Here is a 21,372-nt window from a genome sequence, read left to right on the forward strand (position 1 = left end):
TCCTATGAAGAGCATTTGAAGTGATTTGAATAATTTGCCTTTGATGACCGGCAAATAGCAATTTACGGATTTTCCCGGAGTCTTTTTTTAAATTTTACTGGTTTTAAATTAATGTATAAACCAATAAATAGTTAAATAGATCATTTAACATCATTTAAATTCGTGAATTTGATTCTGCGTTAGAAATCTTTAAAATTCTGATATATCTAGGTAGAAACTTTGATAATTCGCTAAGAATTTCTTAAAGAATTTCTTCAGAATGATATCAAGATTTTGTTTAGAATTGTTCCCCTTCTCTTAAACTTGCCCCATAAAATAAGCTTGACAAAAATAATATTGTCTTCTTCAAATTCTTTGCAGACCAACCAACAAAATTCTTGGAAATAGACTATTTTCGTAGTTTGGGATGCTTAACATCAAATATCTGGCTTAAATTGGACATTTTGTACGATAGATGAGAAGATGAAAGTATTGGAAGATTGCCGCAAAAGCTCAACGCATATGTCGCCACTGCATGATGATGATAATGTAGACAGACTGCATATAAAATTCGTGAAAATTAGCATTAAATCATAATTTTCATCAAGCCTGCGTGAAATCTTTCCAATATAACATTCGAATTGAAGAAGAAAACGTTTTTACGATCAGACTGATGTGCAGCATCTTTGACTTTTCCAGGTGAACTTTCATAAGATATATTCATTTCATTTTACGGCTCAATCAATGCTGCATCGTAAATATGATGGTAAACAGAAGTAAATTGCTCAATTACTCAAAATAAAGGTGATTTGTCATCTTGTTATCACTTTGAAGACCATCTAGCACCATTTTATAGTATGGTGCGTGTTGAGTAAATCAAGTTCCGGTGCGTTTTCCGTCGAAAATTGTGAGTATCAATATGTTTGCATAGAAAAGGCCAAAATGAACATTTATTGAATATTGGCGTCCTATACAACCAATTCTCCATTACTACGAGCATGATACAACATTTCCTAAGTAAATTTACTTAATTTCCACTTTCATCTTAGTGGAAATCGCACTGTTCCCGTAGGGAAACCAAATTTTCAACAGCAGCTGACTAGTTTTCAGCAACGCTCAAACTGTAAACATTTATTATCATTAGCTTACAATTTTTATTAATATTAGATGTTACTTACAATAAAGTGGTTTCCTTTCCCACTGTATAAAGCTTCCTTTTCTTCCTCCTACACTCTCTCTGTTGATCCTATTAAATGAATTAATTTTAATTAACGATCACTCATCACTAACGCTACGAAACTTACGATTTGCTGTATGATTTGCGCTTGATCCGAACTTCGGTCCAACTACCCTAACGTTGTTGTGCTATATGCTCGACCTATTTGCAGGTGCTATCAAAAACATTCTAGTTACTAAGAATATGTGTATCATACTTTATTTTACTTACAATCTAAATCCAACGAGGAATGGTAGATACTTTTTGGGTGAATGTATCCTTTACAGGTATCCACCACGATCGACCGTCGCTGCAGGTAAGTAAACGAGGGTAAATATTTACATTCATACACTAACTTAACTAAATTTTATTCCTTTTCGTTTACTTACAGGATTTAGCGGTAAATAAGGAACGTTTTTTGTACCTCCTGCGACCAATCTAGCACTATTTATATACGATTTTCGAATAATAAACTTTAACCGCGGAACTGAATTGTTTATATTCTAATAATACATCGAGATTATATTTGCGATGGCGAATTATGTTTACCACTCACTATTATCTATATTACTACTACTACCACTACTACTACATACTATCATCTTGTTTACTTATCTCCATTCCTATTTGTCAACATTTAACGGCAGCACTCAATCTGCAGTACCGTTATGCAGTGTTGCCAGATTCACCTCTGCGGTGTTGCAACACCCCAGCCCGTAACATCCGGTAATGCTTGAAATCTGGATTTACTGAATCTCCAACACCGCTAGATTCACTACCCCACGTCTTTGAACTTTTCCATCAGCGGTCCTCACGTTCACCTGTCGGATTCGTCCATCCGAACCCTTGGTTACCGCTTCCACGATACCTCGTCTCCACCACTTCCGGTTCTTTCCATCGACCACGAACACTAAGTCGCCCTCGTTTAGCGGCTTCTGCTCGTCGAACCATTTCGACCGTTGGTTGATCGTCGGCAGATACTCTTTAATCCATCTTTCCCACATCTTGTCGGCAAGATATTGCGAGCGCTTGTATATATTTCGGAGTGCTTCGGCGAAATCCGTAGGTCCACCATCCACCTGCTTGTCGGCACTGGCCACCGTTCCCCGTAGGAAATGATTCGGGGTCAGTGCTTCAGTTTCGACCGAATCCTGCGGCAAGTAGGTCAACGGCCGCATGTTGATCATATCGGCCGCTTCCGCCAGCGTCGTCACTAGGATCTCGTCCGTCAGCTTCCTTCCGTCGTCCAGTGCACGCATCGCCTCCTTAACCGATCGTACCATTCGCTCCCAGATGCCGCCCATGTGTGGCGTTCCGGGTGGGTTAAAGTGCCAAGCGGTAGCGGGACTGGCCATACTTTCAGCACATTTCTGGTTGATGCTCTCCATCCTTACCATCTCGTTGTTAGCTCCCTGGAAGCATGTAGCGTTGTCGGAGAATATGTTATTTGACTTCCCAAACTTACTATGGAAACGAGTGATTGCCATTTGGCAGGATTCAGTTGTCAAACTGTGCACGACTTCGAGGTGCACCGCCCTCACAGCCAAACAGGTGAATACTGCCACCCAACGCTTCTCTTTTCGTCTACCGATCGTTACTTCCACCGGACCCAGGTAATCTATGCCCACGGAGCTGAAGGGCCGTAGATGAGAAGTGACTCTTTCAACTGGTAGGGGAGCCATCCTTGGAGATCTTGGACGGCATTTGTTCACCTTACACCATACGCACCTGTTCATCACATTTTGGATCGCTGGGCGCATCTTGGGAATATGGAACCTCTGTCTCATTTCGTTGAACACCGTCTCCGAATTCGCGTGCCCGAACGCTTCGTGGTAGTGCTGGATCAGTTTCTGCGTAATTTCGTGGGACCGGGACAAGATGATCGGATGCTTCTTGTCGAATGAACTTTCCCCAGAATTCGCCAGTCTACCCTCCATACGCAGCACGCCTTCGTCGTCCAGTACCGGTGAACTCTTATAGATGCAACTGCTCTTCCTAATCTTCTCAAGCGGCTGACCCGGCTGGCGCTGCAGATTGTTCGTGAGCATGCTCATTTCATCAGGGAAACTGTCCCACTGTACCTGCCGCCACAGGATGGTTTCGGCCTGCTGAAGTTCTTCCTGCCCAAGTGGTACCTGCACTGCCACATAATTCACCGCTGTCGCTTCGATCAGCCGACGTTGCTTCGTCGTTGCCCATGTTGTCACTATCGGCTCACCTCGTTTTTTACGCCGGCAGTTGACGATGAAGCGTACCATGGTAGCCGTCACTCGCAAGAGTCTTGTCCAACGAGAAATCGCTTCAACGTTGATCACCTCTTGGAACAACACAGAACCTCGTGCCTCCTCCTCGGTTTCTTCAAACGTTGATTTTTTCGATGGCCACTGATCCTCCGGCTGGTACAGGAGATCTGGTCCTTGAAACCATATTCCATCGCTTTGAAGAGGTGGACCTTGTCCCCACTTCGTCAATACGTCTGCTATGTTCAGTTTGGTTGGCACCCATCGCCAGTCAGTAACCTTTGTGAGCTCCTGGATTTCGCCGACCCGAAATGCAACGAATTGCTTGTAGCGATGTTGGTCGGAATTCAGCCAGCTACACACTGTGCGAGAATCTGTCCAGAAAACAGTACGGAGGAATTTGTACGAATGTGTGTCCAGAACGGTTTGACTCATACGGGCTCCCAGAACCGCACCCATTAATTCCAGACGAGGAATTGACTGACGTTTAATCGGTGCCACCTTTGCTCGAGACATCATCAGGCTGCAATGAACATTGCCGTTGACAACCGCTCGCAAATACGCCACGCATCCGTACGCGTGTTCGCTGGCATCGGTAAAGATGTGAACTTCCAGCGAATCGATTTCGGAGCACTTAGCACCTCCGAGGTAGCAACGTGGAATTCGGATGGCTTCCACCTCCGGTAACAGACTGGTCCACCGCTTCCACAGCTCCCAGCACTTGATATCGATTTCCTGATCCCAGTCGCAGTTGGAACGCCACAGATGCTGGATGATAATTTTGCCGTGAATGGTGAATGGCGACAATAATCCGAGCGGGTCGAAGAAACCCATTACGCAGCTTGCGACAAGTCTTTTCGTCGGCCGTTTTCCCTCGTACAAGTACGCCAATAACTCCTCGCGATGCGTTGTCGAAAAGACAAATTCGTCGGAGTCCGGATCCCAGATTATCTCTAAAACTCGCTCCTTGGAAGTCTGCTTGTCCCGGTTGAAGTGCACCGGTGCGGCTGGTTTCGTCTCTCCCAGACTCCGAATAACTTCTGGCGAGTTGGACACCCAGTTCCGGATCTCGAAACCGGCTTTCCGATGTACCAAGCGCACCTCTTGCGCCAGCTTGACTGCTTCTTCCACCGTATCGACGCTGTCGAAATAATCGTCGACATAGTGCCGGTTTATGATGGCTGCGGCTGCTGCAGGATATTGAGCGGCGAGTTCCTCAGCGTTTCGGTTTTTGACGAATTGGGCCGAACAAGGGGAGCTTGTAGACCCAAACGTTGCCACGTCCATGACATAAATGCTCGGTGAAACGTCCGGAGTCTTCCTGAAGACGAACCTCTGCTTCTGTTTATCCTCGGTGCGAATCTTCATCTGGTGAAACATTTCCTTTACGTCTCCACCGAAAGCGATTCGCCATTCGCGGAAACCGAAAAGAACTTTTACCAGGGGTACTAGCATATCGGGCCCTTTCAACAGCAGCGAATTCAGAGAAACTCCTTGTACTGTCGCTGCAGCATCCCATACTAGACGTATCTTACCTGGCTTTTTCGGGTTTTGTACGACACTTAGTGGGAGATACCAGACCTCGTCGGGGGGAGTTCCAGCCAGCTCGTCCTCGGTAGCCAGATGCGCGTACCCTTTTTCCTGGTACTCGTCAATCTGCTTGCAGACGTTCTCGTGCAGCTCCGGATTCTTTTGTAGTCGTTTCTCCAGTTGCTTCATTCTTCTCACGGCCATGGGAAAACTGACCGGGAACTTTGGATCATCTGTCTTCCACAGTAGCCCAGTTTCGAAGCGGTCGCCGACACGTTTGGTAGTCCGCTCAAGTATTTCCCGTGCTCGTTTCTCTTCTGTTGACTCTTGTGGTACCATAACCACCGATTCCTCCAAAGCGTAGTGGCTTTTGAGCAGTTCGTGCAGGTCCTCGTTGGTGATCGCTTGGTGGTAACCGAAATAATTACCTGCTGCAACCGTGGCGGAGTGCCTTGGACCGTATACCGTCCACCCAAACTTGCATCGAACCGCAATTGGTTCCACTGGTGCACCAACCTTCGCCTCCATCGGTGCAAACGAATGGATGTTATTTAGTCCGATGAGCAGTTCCGGCTGTCCGTCGTATGACTCGATTGACAATCCTCGCATGTGTTGGTATTGTGTGGCAAGCTCCTGGTAATCCAACCTCTGACGTGGCAGCATCAGTTTTCCAACCGTACGAACACTATGCAGCAGCAACTTTTCACCCGCATCGGGACTAACACCAGACGCCCACAGATTCATTCGCCGGGAGTCCTTCTCTTCGCGCGTGATATCAGCCGTCCACTTGATCGTCAGCCGCTCTTGTACGCCAACGACGCCCAGCCGGTCAGCGAGTTTCTTCTCCAACAACGTGACGGAGGCACCTTCATCCAGGAACGCCAGGACCGTGATCGATTTTCCACCACAGTGAAGCTGTACCGGTACCATACGGAACATGGCAGTACAGTTCGAACGAATATGTGCACTCATTCCGAAAGTGTGCCGCACAGGATGCATCAGCGGATTGTGGTGCTCCTTACAATCGCCGATGTTGCAGAAAATCCTGAACCTACATAAACCACCATGCTCGTTGAGGCACACGTGACATAGTTTATCGCGGGTCGCTAGCTTCAGTCGGTTCGTGTACGACAGCTTCTTAAAGTCCGCACAGTGCCGAAGACGATGTTCCATGCTTTGACATAGATTACACGGCTTTAATCTCTTCCGGTCGCTCGAACTTGCACCTGGACTATTTTCTCCACTATGGCAGTACAACACACCCTTTTCCTTCGGTTTCTTCTTTCCGGACGATGGTCCACCTTTGGGCTGATACGCCGGCTTGAAATCCACGTCGACGTTTGCCTCACAGGCGTCCTCGACTATCTCCATGAGAAAATCCGTCAGCGTTCGCAGCGTTTGTTCTCCTTTGTTTCTCCGGTAATGAACCCATTCACGCTTTTCACGGTCCGGAAGCTTGGCAACCAGAGATTTAATCAACAGTGGATTGACGAGGTGTTGCCGTAGTTCTGCGGCCTCCAAATGTCCGCAGAGTTGTTCTACGGTATTTCCGAAAGGAACGAAACTCCTCAGGTTGTCTGGCTTTGGAGGCTCCAAATGATTAACTTTGTCCAGTAGATTCTGTAGCAGTTGTTCCGGACGACCATAGTGCCGACGCAGCTTCTCGATGACCCTCGGAATTGACTCGGGAAGAAGCAGTTGACCGGACACCAGCTCAAGAGCATCGCCTTCGAGGGATTCCTGCAGTCGCATTAAGTTCTCGTGGTCCATGTAGCCACAGGCTTCGTTCGAAGTTTTGTAGGCCGCGTAGAACAATGGCCATTGTGCTGGTTTTCCAGAGAACTTGGGAAGTTTGAATGTCAACCCCTTTCTCGCGGCCAGCTGTGCCTTTGTCGGTCCGACCTGCTTATGCCCCAGCCCGTTTTGGCTTCTTTCCTCCAGCTTCTTAACTTTCTGCGAAATACTTTTCACGGATGGTTCGGTATGTTTGGAAGCTACCTTCGAATCTTCCGACCGTGTATCATCCTCTTTGCTATCGTCTTCATCATCGTCCTCTTCGTCGTCGTCTTCGGTATCATCGTTGTCTCCGGCGAGCAGCTTCAAATTTTCTTTAGTTAGCTTCAGCGGTTTCTTGCTCTCTTTGCCAGAGGGTCCTGCTTTGATCCCGTCTTCATCTTTTTTATGCACCGTCTTGGGAACCTTGACGACTGATAGCTCTGCCAACTCCTGATCCAGGTCCGCCATCTCTTGTTCGAATGACTTCTGATTCGCTTTCATCCGCGCAATCTGTGCCTTCTTCTTCTGCAGAATCTCTTCCTGCAAAGCTCTTTGTTCTTCTTCTTCTTCAGCGCGCATCTCTCTCTCCATTTCCAACCTTTTTCTTTCAAATGCGCGCTGCATATACTTTTCCTTCTTCCGCAGCTGCATCTCCGCCTCTAGCTCTTCATACTGCCGCTTTTGCCTTTCCTCTAACGCCTTCACTTTTTGCTCCACGATGGAAAAGCCTTTGCGAGAGTTGACGCTAGACTTGTCAGACTCGTCGGTAGGCTTCCGAAGACGAGCCTGCTTCTTGGCTTCTTTGAGCTGCCTTTGGTACTCCTGAGCCTGGAGCTGACAGGCTTCGTTTTGGCAGTACCATTTCTTCGGCTTCAGTCCCTCCGTTAGACCTACACAGCGAGAATGAAACCAGCTTGCGCAACCGTCGCAACCTACCATTTCTTCGTCGCATGTTGATGGCCCGCAGATTCCACACGGAGTCGCTGTCAGGTCCATGACTGTTTTGTCCGCCGTTTCGGAATCGGAAGCCATTTCTTTGGGAAGGTCCGAACTTCTCTCTTGGACACCGCTTGTGTCACTTTATTTTTGAGAAATTGTTCCCGTAGGGAAACCAAATTTTCAACAGCAGCTGACTAGTTTTCAGCAACGCTCAAACTGTAAACATTTATTATCATTAGCTTACAATTTTTATTAATATTAGATGTTACTTACAATAAAGTGGTTTCCTTTCCCACTGTATAAAGCTTCCTTTTCTTCCTCCTACACTCTCTCTGTTGATCCTATTAAATGAATTAATTTTAATTAACGATCACTCATCACTAACGCTACGAAACTTACGATTTGCTGTATGATTTGCGCTTGATCCGAACTTCGGTCCAACTACCCTAACGTTGTTGTGCTATATGCTCGACCTATTTGCAGGTGCTATCAAAAACATTCTAGTTACTAAGAATATGTGTATCATACTTTATTTTACTTACAATCTAAATCCAACGAGGAATGGTAGATACTTTTTGGGTGAATGTATCCTTTACAGGTATCCACCACGATCGACCGTCGCTGCAGGTAAGTAAACGAGGGTAAATATTTACATTCATACACTAACTTAACTAAATTTTATTCCTTTTCGTTTACTTACAGGATTTAGCGGTAAATAAGGAACGTTTTTTGTACCTCCTGCGACCAATCTAGCACTATTTATATACGATTTTAGAATAATAAACTTTAACCGCGGAACTGAATTGTTTATATTCTAATAATACATCGAGATTATATTTGCGATGGCGAATTATGTTTACCACTCACTATTATCTATATTACTACTACTACCACTACTACTACATACTATCATCTTGTTTACTTATCTCCATTCCTATTTGTCAACATTTAACGGCAGCACTCAATCTGCAGTATCGTTATGCAGTGTTGCCAGATTCACCTCTGCGGTGTTGCAACACGCACATATTCACCATTTTCCGCAAAATGCAGCTGCGCAGGAGGTAAGCTCTCGTGGGTGCAAACTTGTTCAAACTTGATCCATACCGAAATAATAACAAATATTTTTCAAACACGTTTTCTTACACGATTCAAGCAAAAGTTTCCACGGGAAATGATTAGTTTTTCCGATTTGACCGATTTGCCCCAAAAAGCGTCTGTTTTACTTGGAAAATTTGGAAACTATCCTCCTTCTAGTAGTTCTCACTTCGAAATGTAGGTGGCGAAAGCTTGGAAAAGTTTCACTGCAAGACGCCAATAGAGTTGATAATTCCGTTGTAGTACGGCAGTGTGAAAATTGTATATAGAAAGTAGAAAACGAGCAAAGGACAATTTTGAGGAAGGTACGAATCGGGTAGAGCATCCCCTTTACCGAACTCATCCGTTGATGATGGATGGTGAGGGGAGTTCTATCGATTGTTTCACACTCGACATCTACCCGATTCGTACCGTCCTCAAAATTAACCTATTCTCGCTTTCTACTCTCTATGTACAATTTTCACACTGCTGTACTACAACAGAATCATCAACTCTATACTTTCATCTCCTCACCTATCGTATAAAATGACCACTTTAAGTCTGTTTTTTGACGATTATCTACAAATAACTTAACCTAATGTGCTAGATCCATTCCCTAATGTTCTGTTGATCTGACCTCAGACAGGTGTCTCTGAACCTGTCTAGGATGATCATTCTCTGGTATTCTAGTGTTTGAATTCCACGAAAAGACGGTGGACCTCAGAATTTAGAGCCCGCGGTGGACTGTTTAGGATCATCCTTGATCTTGAATCTTTTGAAGTTTAAGGTAATGGCATTTAGAACAACTCTCCCGGATTCGATTGCAGGTAGAATTGTTTTAGTTTACTTTCCGAAATAATAATTTTAAGTGGTTAGGTTAAAGGGTGTCCACGATGAAATTGCCACACACAAAATTGATTTGCAAAATTCGAGTTTTCATCCGATTGCCATCAAATTTTCAGGGATTGAGAAATAACTATTAAACTTCATTTTACCATTTTACTCGTATTTTATTTACAGTCCATACGCAAATGCCCGCACCTTGGCCTTAACCCCGGCCATAAGATTCTGCACAACCTGTGAATCAACCGTTTTTTGCATGTAAACCCATACTTTCTTCAGTTCCTCGACTGTGTTCACTACCTTAGGTCGTTTAAGAAGGTGCTGCTTCATAATCGCCCAGTACTTCTCGATGGGGCGGAGCTCCGGAGTGTTGGGAGGGTTGAATATTTTCGGCACGAAATTGACCTTATTGTCCGCATACCACTTCAGCACGTCCTTGGAGTAGTGGCATGAGGCCAAATCCGGCCAGAAGATTGTTGGGACGTTGTGGGCCTTCAGGAGAGGAAGCAGGCGCTTCTGGAGGCACTCTTTTATGTACACCTGTCCGTTTATCGTGTCCTGGGTCACGAAAGGTGCACTCCGCTTCCCGCACGTGCAAATGGCTTGCCAAACCAGGAATTTCTTCGCAAATTTGGACATCTTCTGAGTGCGGACATGCTCCGGAACGCTGAACTTATCCTTGGCCGTGAAAAACAGGTTGCCGGGGATCTGTTTGAAGTCGGCCTTCACATATGTTTCGTCGTCCATGATGCAGCATTCAACTTTCGTCAGCATGTTGAGGTACAACTTCCTGGCACGGGTTTTGGCGGACTTGTTCTGCTTCTCGTCGCGATTAGGGGCCTTTTGTACCTTGAACGTTCGAAGCCCAGCCTTAGTTTTGGCCTTCTGGACAAAACTTCGGCTTAGGTGCAGCTTCTTAGCCACATCCCTAACGGAGGCGTTCGGATTTCGGTTGAAGGCCCCAACTACGCGGTTGTGATTTTGGTGTTGAACGGAATACTTTTTCCTTCACTTCTGGGCTTCCGATCGGTGGTCAACCGTTCCTCGAACCGCTTAATCACTCGCGACACCGTGGAATTCGCGATTCCCAACGTTTTAGCGATGGAACGATGCGAGAGATCCTTGTTCTCGTGATGAATGCGCAAGATTTGTTCTTTCTTCTGTTCTTTCGACTCCATTTCCGCGAGTTTTGATCACAGGACTTTAAAACTTGCAGGATGTAAATAATGCACTATGAACTAAATCCACCCAAATTTTCATTAAATTCTACCCAACGGTTAAAAAGTTAGAGCAATTTCATAGTGTGGCAATTTCATCGTGGACACCTTTTAGTTTAGTTTTATTAATGAGACTTTCAGCGTTTTTAAGCGAAAATACACGAAATGGCTGTGTTCCATTTTTTAAAAAGAAACTTATCCCACTATCAGATAGCGGGTACCAACAATCTGGAAATCCGACATGCGGCTCGCTACCTGTGTTCGATTTGTCTAGTTTCTTCATAGTGCTTTCGGTGATCAAATGAGTAAGTGCGGTTTTTATCAAAGTTAGTTAAGTTCTTACGGCAGAAGAAAGGGTCAATGTTATAAACCGGTGACTGTATATCAAGCTATCGTGTATCTATCAAGATACACATCTAATTGAGAGCCACCTTTTAAAAGAATCACAAACTAATGTTGTTCTGCTAAGTCTGATTGTGTCATGCTTCTGTTTAATGATGAATGTAAGAACTAATAATGGTTTCAAATAAGTAGTAATAATAATGAAAATTTGTGCAATTTCAAAGTCCCATAACAATTCTGATATGGATTTTTAAGCTAATCTGGACCAAAAAAGCCACTTGGCGGTATCTCCTATCTTGTCGGAGACTGCTTTCGGATATTGTGGTTTTTCGAAGAAACTTAATCGAGCCCACTGTTAAGTCCGGCCACATTCATAGACAGTTTCTGCTGCTTATCAGGCATCACTTATTGTAGATTTCCAACCGGTATCTAGCAGCTAAGCTCCTGAACCCTCACTTATTCAAGCGGTACATCGGAGTTCAATCTTATCCCCTTCTTTTTCATCTCTAGATCTAAACAAGGTGAACACATTTTGATAGACTCTCTTCTCTAGTTTGAGTCAAGCCATTAAAATTTATTTCAAATATGGCCCAAGGGCCAAAAACTGGACCACTAGTGCCACTACTGGTGCACTTATCTTATGTAAAATAGATACAAACTATTACTTTCGTTTGTAAATAGTGCTTATTGTTGCTAGAAAATATAGCCGTTCTTTTTTTTAATCTTTATTTGAGAGATTTTTAGCTGAAGGCTAGTTCATCTCTAATAGCCGTTCCTGTTAACTTTGAGATAGCTAGCTGGGAGCCCCAGGTTGGGACCTTAGCCATAGTGATCGAATAAAGTTGGCTAGGAACGCCCTTATTTGCCTTTTCGATCAATCTTTCCACGTTAGCCATAGCCTCGGCCGCAGCTGAGAAGCATATGGAGGATCGAATCCTTGGGTATTACAGGTATCGATAAGCACTCGATTTGATTTATCGTTCTGCTTGCGAAGTTTATGTGAATGGAACGATGGTGAGCTCAAAACACTGCATAATTTCCGCATAAACCGGGACACTTGTCGCAAAATGATGCTGCTTCTCTTTTGACTTCAAAATGTATGCACTTAACTCCTAATTTGCGGGGTCGTATTTTTCCTCCTACGAATCCAAAATGAAATCAAAAATTGATGCAATTGGCTCCAAACATTTAAAAAAAGTTTAACGTATGGTTTACAATGACATTTCAGGATTAATCGTTGGGTGGCAGGTCATTGCAAACAAAATCGGTGAAAAATTTATACTTTTTTGATTGCGAACGTTAATATATTTGTTTGCTGTGTGACGCGAGGTGAGGAGCTAGCTATATAGTTATAAATAAAGGACGTAAATAGTTAAGGAAAACCCAAGACATAAGTTCAAAAGTTCTAAGAAGACAGAGAATTATAAACCACGCTATAATTATTTTAATAGGATTGACCACCCCCTTGATCCGCTTTCTCATTTTACAGCTGGTATAATTAATTTGACAGATCGATGTCTTTTTATACCACTTGAAATCACTGAAATGGGGTCGATTTTTGATTATCGAGTTTCACATATGTTATGTGCTTAGGGGCTATTTACAAATCATGCAGCTATTTTATCTACGCATACCTAGAATATTATATAGCTCAATCGATTTCAAATCAGGTCGAGATCATTCTCCCCAAGTTTGAGCTCCTTTGGATGAGAATTACTATGAGAAAAGTGACATTTTTGTTCTCATCTTTACTTATGTTAAATTTTCCCAGCTTCAGTTAAACGTCAGGATAATAAGTTATGAAAAAAAGCATCTCACAAGACAGGCTGAATGGAGGAGACATTTTTACAAGTTTTAACAAACACTAAATATGTAGAGGGGTAGATTTGCATCCGGTTTATATGTGAACTTGTGGCAATTGTATTGTATTGTAAGTAAGCGGATAAACATGTTGTTGGATTCTAGGACGAAATGGTAAAGAGATAGATACGATTGCTGCTAAAGGGTGAAGCGCTCAATATGATTGGAATAAAGTGGTTTGTAGGTTTATCAATTTAGTTAGTTAAATTAGATTTTCATATGAATTAGAATTGGGTTGGATTGAGATAGGAAATGGTGTAATGGTTTGGAGTTGAACCATCAAATCAATACGAAGGTAATGATTTCAAATTGACTCAATACTTGACTAGCCCATCGGTTGCAAGTACATTTATAAGCGTATCCCAGTCTCAAACTATAATCTGTCAAAGTTTGTGTTCGTTTTTCTTCACCTTAAAAATTAGACAGATTTTCCGTGGATTTTCCTACGTTTCGATGGCTACGTCAATTAGCTTAGGACTGAAAGTCTGGTACTTAAAAATTACACCTTAAAAATTAAACAGATTTTCCGTAGATTTTCCTACGTTTCGATGGGTACTGAGCCAAACTATTGGACATGTTTCTTCGGGACCCCCTGGTTTTAGTACTAGCACAGACAAACAGACGTAACTCACTCAGCGCTACAGTGAGGGATTCGCGCAAATAATAATATTTAAATTGATATTTAAAATGCGTGTACGACGTGGTGTTAGTTTATTATAATACCGGTTAGAGCTTCAACATAAAATAATGTTTTATTTTATTGTTCTGAAAAAGTGTTCATCAGGATAACGTTTGCCTTAATTAATAACATTTACAATTACAAGTATAGCTAACGTTAACCACAATACCCCAAACGATGATGTTAGATGATTGTTATATTTAGAAGATATCAGTGCTAACATTTGAAAACGGCACAAAAGCCATTTGTAAACAAATGGTTTGTGGGCCCTTTACTCACTACTTGAAGTACACCCACGCGACACAACAGCAACATCGGGTAGGGGAAATTTTCCCCTTCCTGACGATGCTGTTGGTTTGCGTGGGCGTTCTTCGGGTAGCGAGTAAAGGGCCCACAAACCATTTGTTTACAAATGGCTTTTGCGCCGTTTTCAAATGTTGTTCTAGTCCCAAATGGCACATTAGAACAGTCAGAACAAGTAATTGCATCTAAGTTTAATGATTATTTCGTAGACAGTGTTTCATTGATTAATCAATCTATTGAATTGGTCGATGAACCTGACGAAATAAAACAGCCAGTTAATAGTAGTTGCAGATTTGAAGTTTTTCACCCAATTACATTAGATGAATTTAGAGTTATTTGTTTTTCATTAGGAAAATCGGCTGGAGTAGATAATGTTAATGCTAGAGTTATTCAAGATTGCTTTCATGTCATTGGCCACATCTTTCTGGACCTTATTAATGAATCATTGCAGAATGGACATGTGCCACAAATTTGGAAGGAATCCTTAGTGATTCCTATTCAAAAAGTTGCTGGAACGATTAAAGCCGAAGAGTTTCGTCCCATCAACATGTTGCACACATTAGAGAAAATCTTAGAACTTGTTGTTAAAGGCCAGCTGTTGGAGTATTTGAATAGCAACTCTTTGTTGATACCAGAACAATCGGGATATCGGGAAGGTCATTCTTGTGAAACTGCATTGAATTTGGTGTTAGCAAAGTGGAAAGACAACTTGGAGCGTAAAGATACGATTGTTGCTGTTTTTTTGGATCTGAAACGCGCTTTTGAAACAATTTCTAGGCCCTTACTGTTAAGTACAATCAAGCGCTTTGGAATTACGAGTACTGCATATAAATGGTTTGAAAGCTATTTGTCTGACAGAACTCAACGGACTGTTTTTAATGATTCTGTTTCCAGTCCCGCGGGGAACAACCTTGGAGTGCCCCAGGGAAGTGTATTAGGGCCCCTTTTATTTATTATGTATATTAATGACTTGCGACGTGTTTTACGGTTTTGCGACATTAACCTTTTTGCAGATGATACTGTGTTATTCATTGCAGCTAAGGATTTAGAAGTTGCCGTCTCACACTTGAATGAAGATTTGCAGTATCTAAGTAGATGGTTGAAGTGTAAGCAGTTAAAATTGAATACAAGTAAAACTAAATTTATGGTAATTTCGCGGAATCGATTAAATGAGCACGTCTCTGTTGTAATTGATGATGAGACTATTGATCGCGTTCAGGAGATTAAATATCTTGGCGTGATTATTGATGACAAACTTAAGTTCAACTCTCACATTGACAATGTCATCAAGAAAATTGCCAAGAAGTATGGAATTCTATGTCGATTGAAAAACGATTTAACTATTGCCAGTAAAATACAGCTATACAAATCAATCATCTCTCCTCATCTAGACTTTTGCCCATCCATTTTATTTCTGTCGAATGCAACACAAATATCGAGATTACAGCGCTTGCAGAATAAAATAATGCGTTTGATTTTGAGATGTAATAGATTCACTTCCTCAACTTTGATGTTAGACGCCTTACAATGGTTGTCGGTGAAGCAAAGAATTGTATATTTGACTATGGTGTTCATTTTTAAAGTAGTTAACGGTTTGCTGCCTCGATATTTGTGTGATCGAATTGAAAGAGGAAGTGACTATCATAGATATAATACTAGAAACGCGGATGAAATAAGAACACCACATTTCTTGACTTGTGCTTCACAGAATTCATTATTTTTTAAAGGAATAAATGTTTTCAATTCGATGCCTAGACACATTAAACGTTCAACAACATTAGCAGAATTTAAGAGACATTGCATTTCACACGTTAAAACTGTCTTTTGAACGGTTATCCAGTGATTTTTTTTTATGAATTGACAAATTATGTATCTTGACGAAGTTATTTTTAACGGATTACTTTGTATGGATAGCTGTTATAACGACTTTTTAATAATTATTGTAGCACTGCAAAAACTATTTTGTTCGCCACGATGGTGATGATGGATTTTTGATATATGATTTAATAGTAGTAGTAAAAAAAATAGTAGTCTACAAAGGTTTGAGCCTCGCGCGCGTATTACGGATATAGAGGACTGAATTTAACATTTGATAAAAAAAAAAAATGCAATTTTGAAGCTTATTTGGAAGATACCTTGAGTTAGTAGTAAGTTTTCTGGCAAATGTTGGGGGTTTGTGAGCATTCCTGACATTGCTGAAAATTATGATAGCATCAGATTGCGGGGTTACTAGTGTAATAGGATGCTTTGTTGATTGTTCATTAACTCTTGATTGCTTGTAATACTTATGAATATTTTAGGTGGACAAAAAGGCGAACTAAGAGGTGGACGCCTGAGCTTTTCAACATTTATATCGCTGTGAAGCAACTGTAAACTCTAGAGGGAATTTATATCTGTAACTGAAACCAGTTCGATTTTGTTTGCCAACCTGGTTAAAATGTCATATTTAATTATCTTAAAGATAAATCGTCCAGCTCAAACCTTTGTAGGGGTAAGAGGTGGGACCATCATCATCATCATCATCACCAAATAGAACTTTATTATAGAGATAATCCTAATAAAAATAACCATAAAAGAGAGCTGAACGACGTGTTCGGGGTATCATCCAAACCATTTGTGGGATAGTTTACCCATCGTTGATAAAGTTCGTTCATGGTATTTGTTTATTAGGGAAATCCATCAACTATTGAAAATTATTTAAAACTCTTTCCAAATTTATTCGCCTTTTCCCACTATCCAGGTGAACTGCACAACGTTTGACACATGACGCCGGAAAACTGGTTTAAAAGCTCTCAACACCGGCCGAGTTTAACCGAAGATCGTAAGCGACGAACCCGATCGTTCATCCGTTCTATGTGTGCACCGCACTGCAGCGCACACATAAGCATAATCTCACCTGACAGCAGAGCGGCAACAAACCGTAACAACCGATTCGCATACCACCGCACCGCAAATGCCGCTACACACAAGAAAAGAACAATAATAACAGAACCTGCACCAACACAGGCGCGTACAGCTAAAAGCGCAGCAGCCCGTTCGTTTGCCGTAAAAAAAAGATACTTGTTTCCGTTCGTCTCGCTCCCACCTGGGAAAGTTCTATCGTCCGTCGCGCTTGCGCCGTCGGCTTTCGTGTGCGAGAGCTTTCGGAATCTAGCTGTAATTCTGTTTTTTTTTCTTCTTTTCGGCTTAGCTACTTGCTGCTTGTTGCCGCTGCCGCTGCGGAGGAACTGTGGAACGGAACACGACGGTAGTACGACGGACGGACGACGACGACGGTGGACGGTAGCCTCGCAAGCAGTCAGCATTGCAGTGTACAGTAAGTGAAAGAACGCCGCCAAGAACGAACGTATCTCTCCTGTCTGAGCCGGTTGAGTTGTCCGCGTGTTGAAAACCGAGTGTACAGCGCAGAGCAAGGCTTAAGCCAGCTTACCTTCCCATACCTCCCTGGTACAGGTTCTGTGTACCGTGACAGGGGGAACCGCGAGAGAGAGAGTTCGGAAGTTCCGGTCGTAGGAGGAACAGTTACTTCCGGAAGCTTCAAGTGCAAACAACTCGGTAGCTCCTAGTGCTGGAGTTGCCTACTCTTCTGAACCGCGTGTGTGTGTGTGGATTGATCGTGATCTACTCAAGGAAAAATCATGTGAATAAGATTATGGCTTTCGAGCCCCGATTCCCAAGAAATACTACTCAAAGTGCAATATTTTCTAAGATAGTAGGATTAAGAAGCATCGTTACAAGTTAAGTGAAACAGCGGCTGACTACTAGATCTCTCGAGTTAAGTGAAGTGAATGAGCTGGATGAGAAAATTGGCTCGAAAAGAAAAGCATCAAAGAAGGCCTGTAAACAAATCGAAGTGTTATGGATGAATTTGTGGATTACTGCGATTGTGAGATAACAAAATAATAATAAAAAATTGAGGAGCGAAAGGGCTCAACAGTGTGTGATTATGACAAGTGACAGCTGACAGCATTGAAACGAGCAAGAAATATAACATATTGTGCTGGCAAAACAAAAAACAACAGTGACAACTTTGGATTTGGATTACAAGCAGTTGCAGTTGGATTGATTTCCGGTGGTTGTTTTTGAGAAGAGCAGCGTAGAAAAGTTGAAGCCGCCGCCACCATGCCGAAGATTAGCTTGATCAAGCATCGGATCCATCAGGAGCAGTTGCGGCTGCTCGAGTCGCAGAAGAATTCCAACTTTGCGGAGAGTGGCTTCGGGAACGAACCGCTGTCGCTGGTTTCGCGCAAGAAGGATAGCAAAGAAGGAGCAGGTCAGTGCGCAGAGGAATTGGGCTTGGGATTCGGGGGGTTGTTGGGGGTTTTTCCTTAGTTCAATCAGAATCATTGAACATTGTTGTTTTGCTTGAAATTCATCGAATAGCTTGGCCAATGTTGATTTATTCTGTTCGAGCAGTTAAGGTTTATGAAGCTTCTTGTTGTTGTTGAACCAATTGAATTTTTAATATGGTTATAATTTTCAACTTTGGAGGATTGCTTGTGTTGTTATTGACTTTCGTTTCCACTTGCATTTGAAATTGAGCTAAACTGCTCGAAAAATGGCCCCCGTGATTATTTGTCGTTTTTTTCGAGTAGTTTATTTTTAAATATAATTTTATGAGCTATTTTCTTCAACATCTTAATTATTTTGTTTTCGATTTCAACTGCTCGAACAAATAGTTCTAACCTTTTACTTCATAATTTGCCACATTTTCGAGTATATATAACTTACCACTTGATAATATTTTAACCAAGTGAGCTACTCCATCCGAATTCTATCTAATAGATAATGTTGAACCGTAATCCAATATATGGAGTACCAATGTAAAACAGACAATTAGTGACAACTTAAGTTCACCACTCCTACTGTTCAACTTTTCAGAATATTGCATCATTCGAGCAGTTTAAAATTACGTTTTCTATCGCTGGAACTTTGTCGTGGAATAATATTTTGAGATTTCATAGGGTCATATTTATGATCTTCTTAAATTAGTTTGTAGAAGGTCGTCCCAAAACTGCTTGACAATATGATTAATTCAAAATGAATATCAGCCGAGCAGTTTAAAAAGGCGTTTCCAACCGCTCGAACATAACCATGATGATGGTTAGTCTTCCCTCGATAATCTAAAAATTATGACCTTATTTTCTAAAAATCTCTGCTAGAAAGACATTCCAAAACTGCTCGACTAAGTGACCAAGTGGAGCAACTTGGTGCACCGGCCTTTTAACCTAATCAGTTTAACTAAATAATTAATGCGATCTGAAAGTCATGGAATCGTCGGTTATTGACTTTAGGTTCCATTTGCATGTAGATTAAATAATGTCCAGCATTTGGAAATTGAGCTAAACTGCTCGAATAATGGGCCCTATACTCTTAACGTCATTATTTTTCGTTTTTTTTTCGAGTTGTTTATTTTTAAATATGATTTTACCAATTTCTTATAACATTTTGACACACAATTTGTTAATTCACAGCATTTGAAAACTGAGCTTAACTACTCGAAAAATTGGCATGTACTCTTAACACCATTATATGTCGTTTTTTTCAAGTAGTTTACTTTAAAATATGATGTTATGAGCTATTGCTTCACAACTTTATTTTGTTTTCGAGTTCAACTGCTCGAAAAAATATCTCTCACCTTTTACTTCATGATTTGCCACATTTTCGAGTATATATAGTTTGCCACTTCATAATGTTTTAACCAAATGAGCAACTTCATCCGAATTCTATCGAATAGATTATCAATGTTGAACAGTTATCCTGTTATGACAATGCTACAGTGCTAATGTTGATAAACAAACAGCTCGATTTTTTAATTGGAATGTGAAATTGAGTGGTTAATCCTCCAATATATGAAGAACCAATGCAAAACAGATAATTAGTGACAAGTTAAGTTCAACTGTGCAGAGGATTACATCATTCGAGCAGTTTAAAATTACGTTTCCTACCACTCAAGCTTTGAATTGGAACAATATTTTTAATATTTTTTTCTTCAAGAATTTCGGGAAATTGGAGTCTAATTCATGATCTTCTTAAATTCGCTGGTACAAGGTCGTCCTAGAACTGATCGACAATATAATTAATACAAAATGTATATCAGTCGAGCAGTTTAAAAAGGCGTTTCCAGCCACTCGAACCTAACCATGCTGATGGTTATGCTTTCTCTCAATAATCTGACAATTATTACCTAATTTCTTTTTAATTTCTGCTAGAAAGTCATCATATAACTGCTCGACTAACGGATCAATTTGAGCAACTTGATGCACTGGCATTTTGATCGAATCAACTAGTATAAACTTGATTCGATCAAAATGTCACGGAATCGTTGTCTATTGGCTTTCATGTCCACTTGCATGTGGATTAAACTATTTCCAGCATTTGAAAATTGAGCTAAACTCCTCGAAAAATAGGCAGGGTAGTACTCTCAACATCATTATTTGTCGTTTTGTCGAGTGGTTTATTTTTATATATATTTTTAGCTATGTGTGTCTTCATAATTTCGCAATTTTTGTTTTCGAATACAACTGCTCGAAAAATGAGCTCTTACCTTTTACTGCATAATTTGCCACTTTATAATATGTTGGCCAAATGAGCGTTTCCACTTGCATGTAGATTACATTATTTCCAACATTTGGAAATTTACCTTTAACTGCTCGAAAAATGGGCAACGTGATCTTATTATCATTATTTGTCGTTTTTCGAGATTATTTTTAAATATGATTTCATTAGCTAGTTTTTCACCGTTTCGATTTGTTTCTTTTCGATTTCAACTGCTCGAAAAATGAGCTATAATATTTTACTTTATGATTTGCCACAATTTCGAGTATACTTCATAATGTTTTGACCAAGTGAGCTACTCAATCTAAATTCGAATAGATTTTCAATGTTGATCAGCTATCCTACTGCTAGAAAAAAAATTGCCACAACGCTAATGTTGATACCAAATCTGCTCGATTTTTTAAATTTGAATGTGAAATTGAGTAGGTAATCCTCCAATATATGGAGAACCCATGCAAAACAGATAATTTGTGACAACCTAAGTTCACCGCTCCCACTGTTCAACTGTTCTGAAAATAAAATAGCAATTTATCACATCATTCGAGCAGTTTAAAATTACGTTGTCCAACATAAAGCAATCTTTTGAGGTTAGTTTTTCCTGAAAGAAGTTAAAACAGAAAAATCGAGGAATTTTGTTAAAAAAATGATGGCTGAAAAGGTCTTCATAGTAGAACTTGGTTAAATCAATTAACCACTCAGTTTCGTTTACTCGCCAAAATTTCGTCGCATAGAAGTGACGTTTATTCAAATTCGAGCAGATTTTTACTCAGTCTATGATTAACTGTGTTTTTAGCGAACTGAGTGAACGAAACTCCT

General features: G+C 41.3%; 2 protein-coding genes and 2 long non-coding RNA genes across 7 annotated transcripts in view; 1 reads left to right on the forward strand and 3 right to left on the reverse strand.

Moving 5' to 3' along the window:
* Positions 1-1,048: 1,048 nt before the first annotated feature.
* On the reverse strand, positions 1,049-1,893 carry LOC135700783 (uncharacterized). Of its 2 annotated transcripts, XR_010517599.1 has the most exons (4): positions 1,585-1,893; positions 1,427-1,505; positions 1,284-1,370; positions 1,049-1,225 (listed from the first exon to the last, which is right to left on the reverse strand). It is a non-coding gene; the product is annotated as an uncharacterized LOC135700783 (long non-coding RNA). The 2 variants fall into 2 exon arrangements; XR_010517598.1 differs by having other exon boundaries at positions 1,427-1,893.
* A 48-nt stretch (positions 1,894-1,941) lies between these two features.
* LOC135700833 (uncharacterized) lies at positions 1,942-7,320 on the reverse strand. The gene has a single exon (XM_065221488.1). The coding sequence runs from the start codon at positions 7,318-7,320 to the stop codon at positions 1,942-1,944; it is 5,379 nt and encodes a 1,792-aa protein (XP_065077560.1).
* A 62-nt stretch (positions 7,321-7,382) lies between these two features.
* LOC135700784 (uncharacterized) lies at positions 7,383-8,443 on the reverse strand. Of its 3 annotated transcripts, none has more exons than XR_010517601.1 (4): positions 8,381-8,443; positions 8,223-8,301; positions 8,080-8,166; positions 7,383-8,021 (listed from the first exon to the last, which is right to left on the reverse strand). It is a non-coding gene; the product is annotated as an uncharacterized LOC135700784 (long non-coding RNA). The 3 variants fall into 3 exon arrangements; XR_010517602.1 differs by having other exon boundaries at positions 7,383-7,896; positions 7,954-8,021; positions 8,223-8,384; XR_010517600.1 differs by having other exon boundaries at positions 8,223-8,384.
* Positions 8,444-17,145: 8,702 nt separating this feature from the next.
* The window catches only part of LOC135700799 (transcriptional regulator ovo-like), a 96,172-nt gene continuing 91,945 nt past the window's right edge, over positions 17,146-21,372 (forward strand). Inside the window, exon 1 of the mRNA XM_065221448.1 lies at positions 17,146-18,271. Within this exon, the coding sequence (XP_065077520.1) occupies positions 18,121-18,271 (151 nt within the window). The 5' untranslated portion in view covers positions 17,146-18,120. The remainder of the gene's footprint in view (positions 18,272-21,372) is intronic.

Source organism: Ochlerotatus camptorhynchus, unplaced genomic scaffold, assembly GCF_037179485.1.
Source record: "Ochlerotatus camptorhynchus isolate MF236.1 unplaced genomic scaffold, CSIRO-AGI_Acam_v1.1 ptg000142l, whole genome shotgun sequence".
NCBI classification, from domain to species: Eukaryota; Metazoa; Arthropoda; class Insecta; order Diptera; family Culicidae; genus Ochlerotatus; species Ochlerotatus camptorhynchus.

Coding starts and splice junctions, on each gene's coding strand:
- LOC135700833 (XM_065221488.1), bottom strand. CDS start 7,320: ATGCGCGCTGAAGAAGAAGAAGAACAAAGAGCTTTGCAGGAAGAGATT.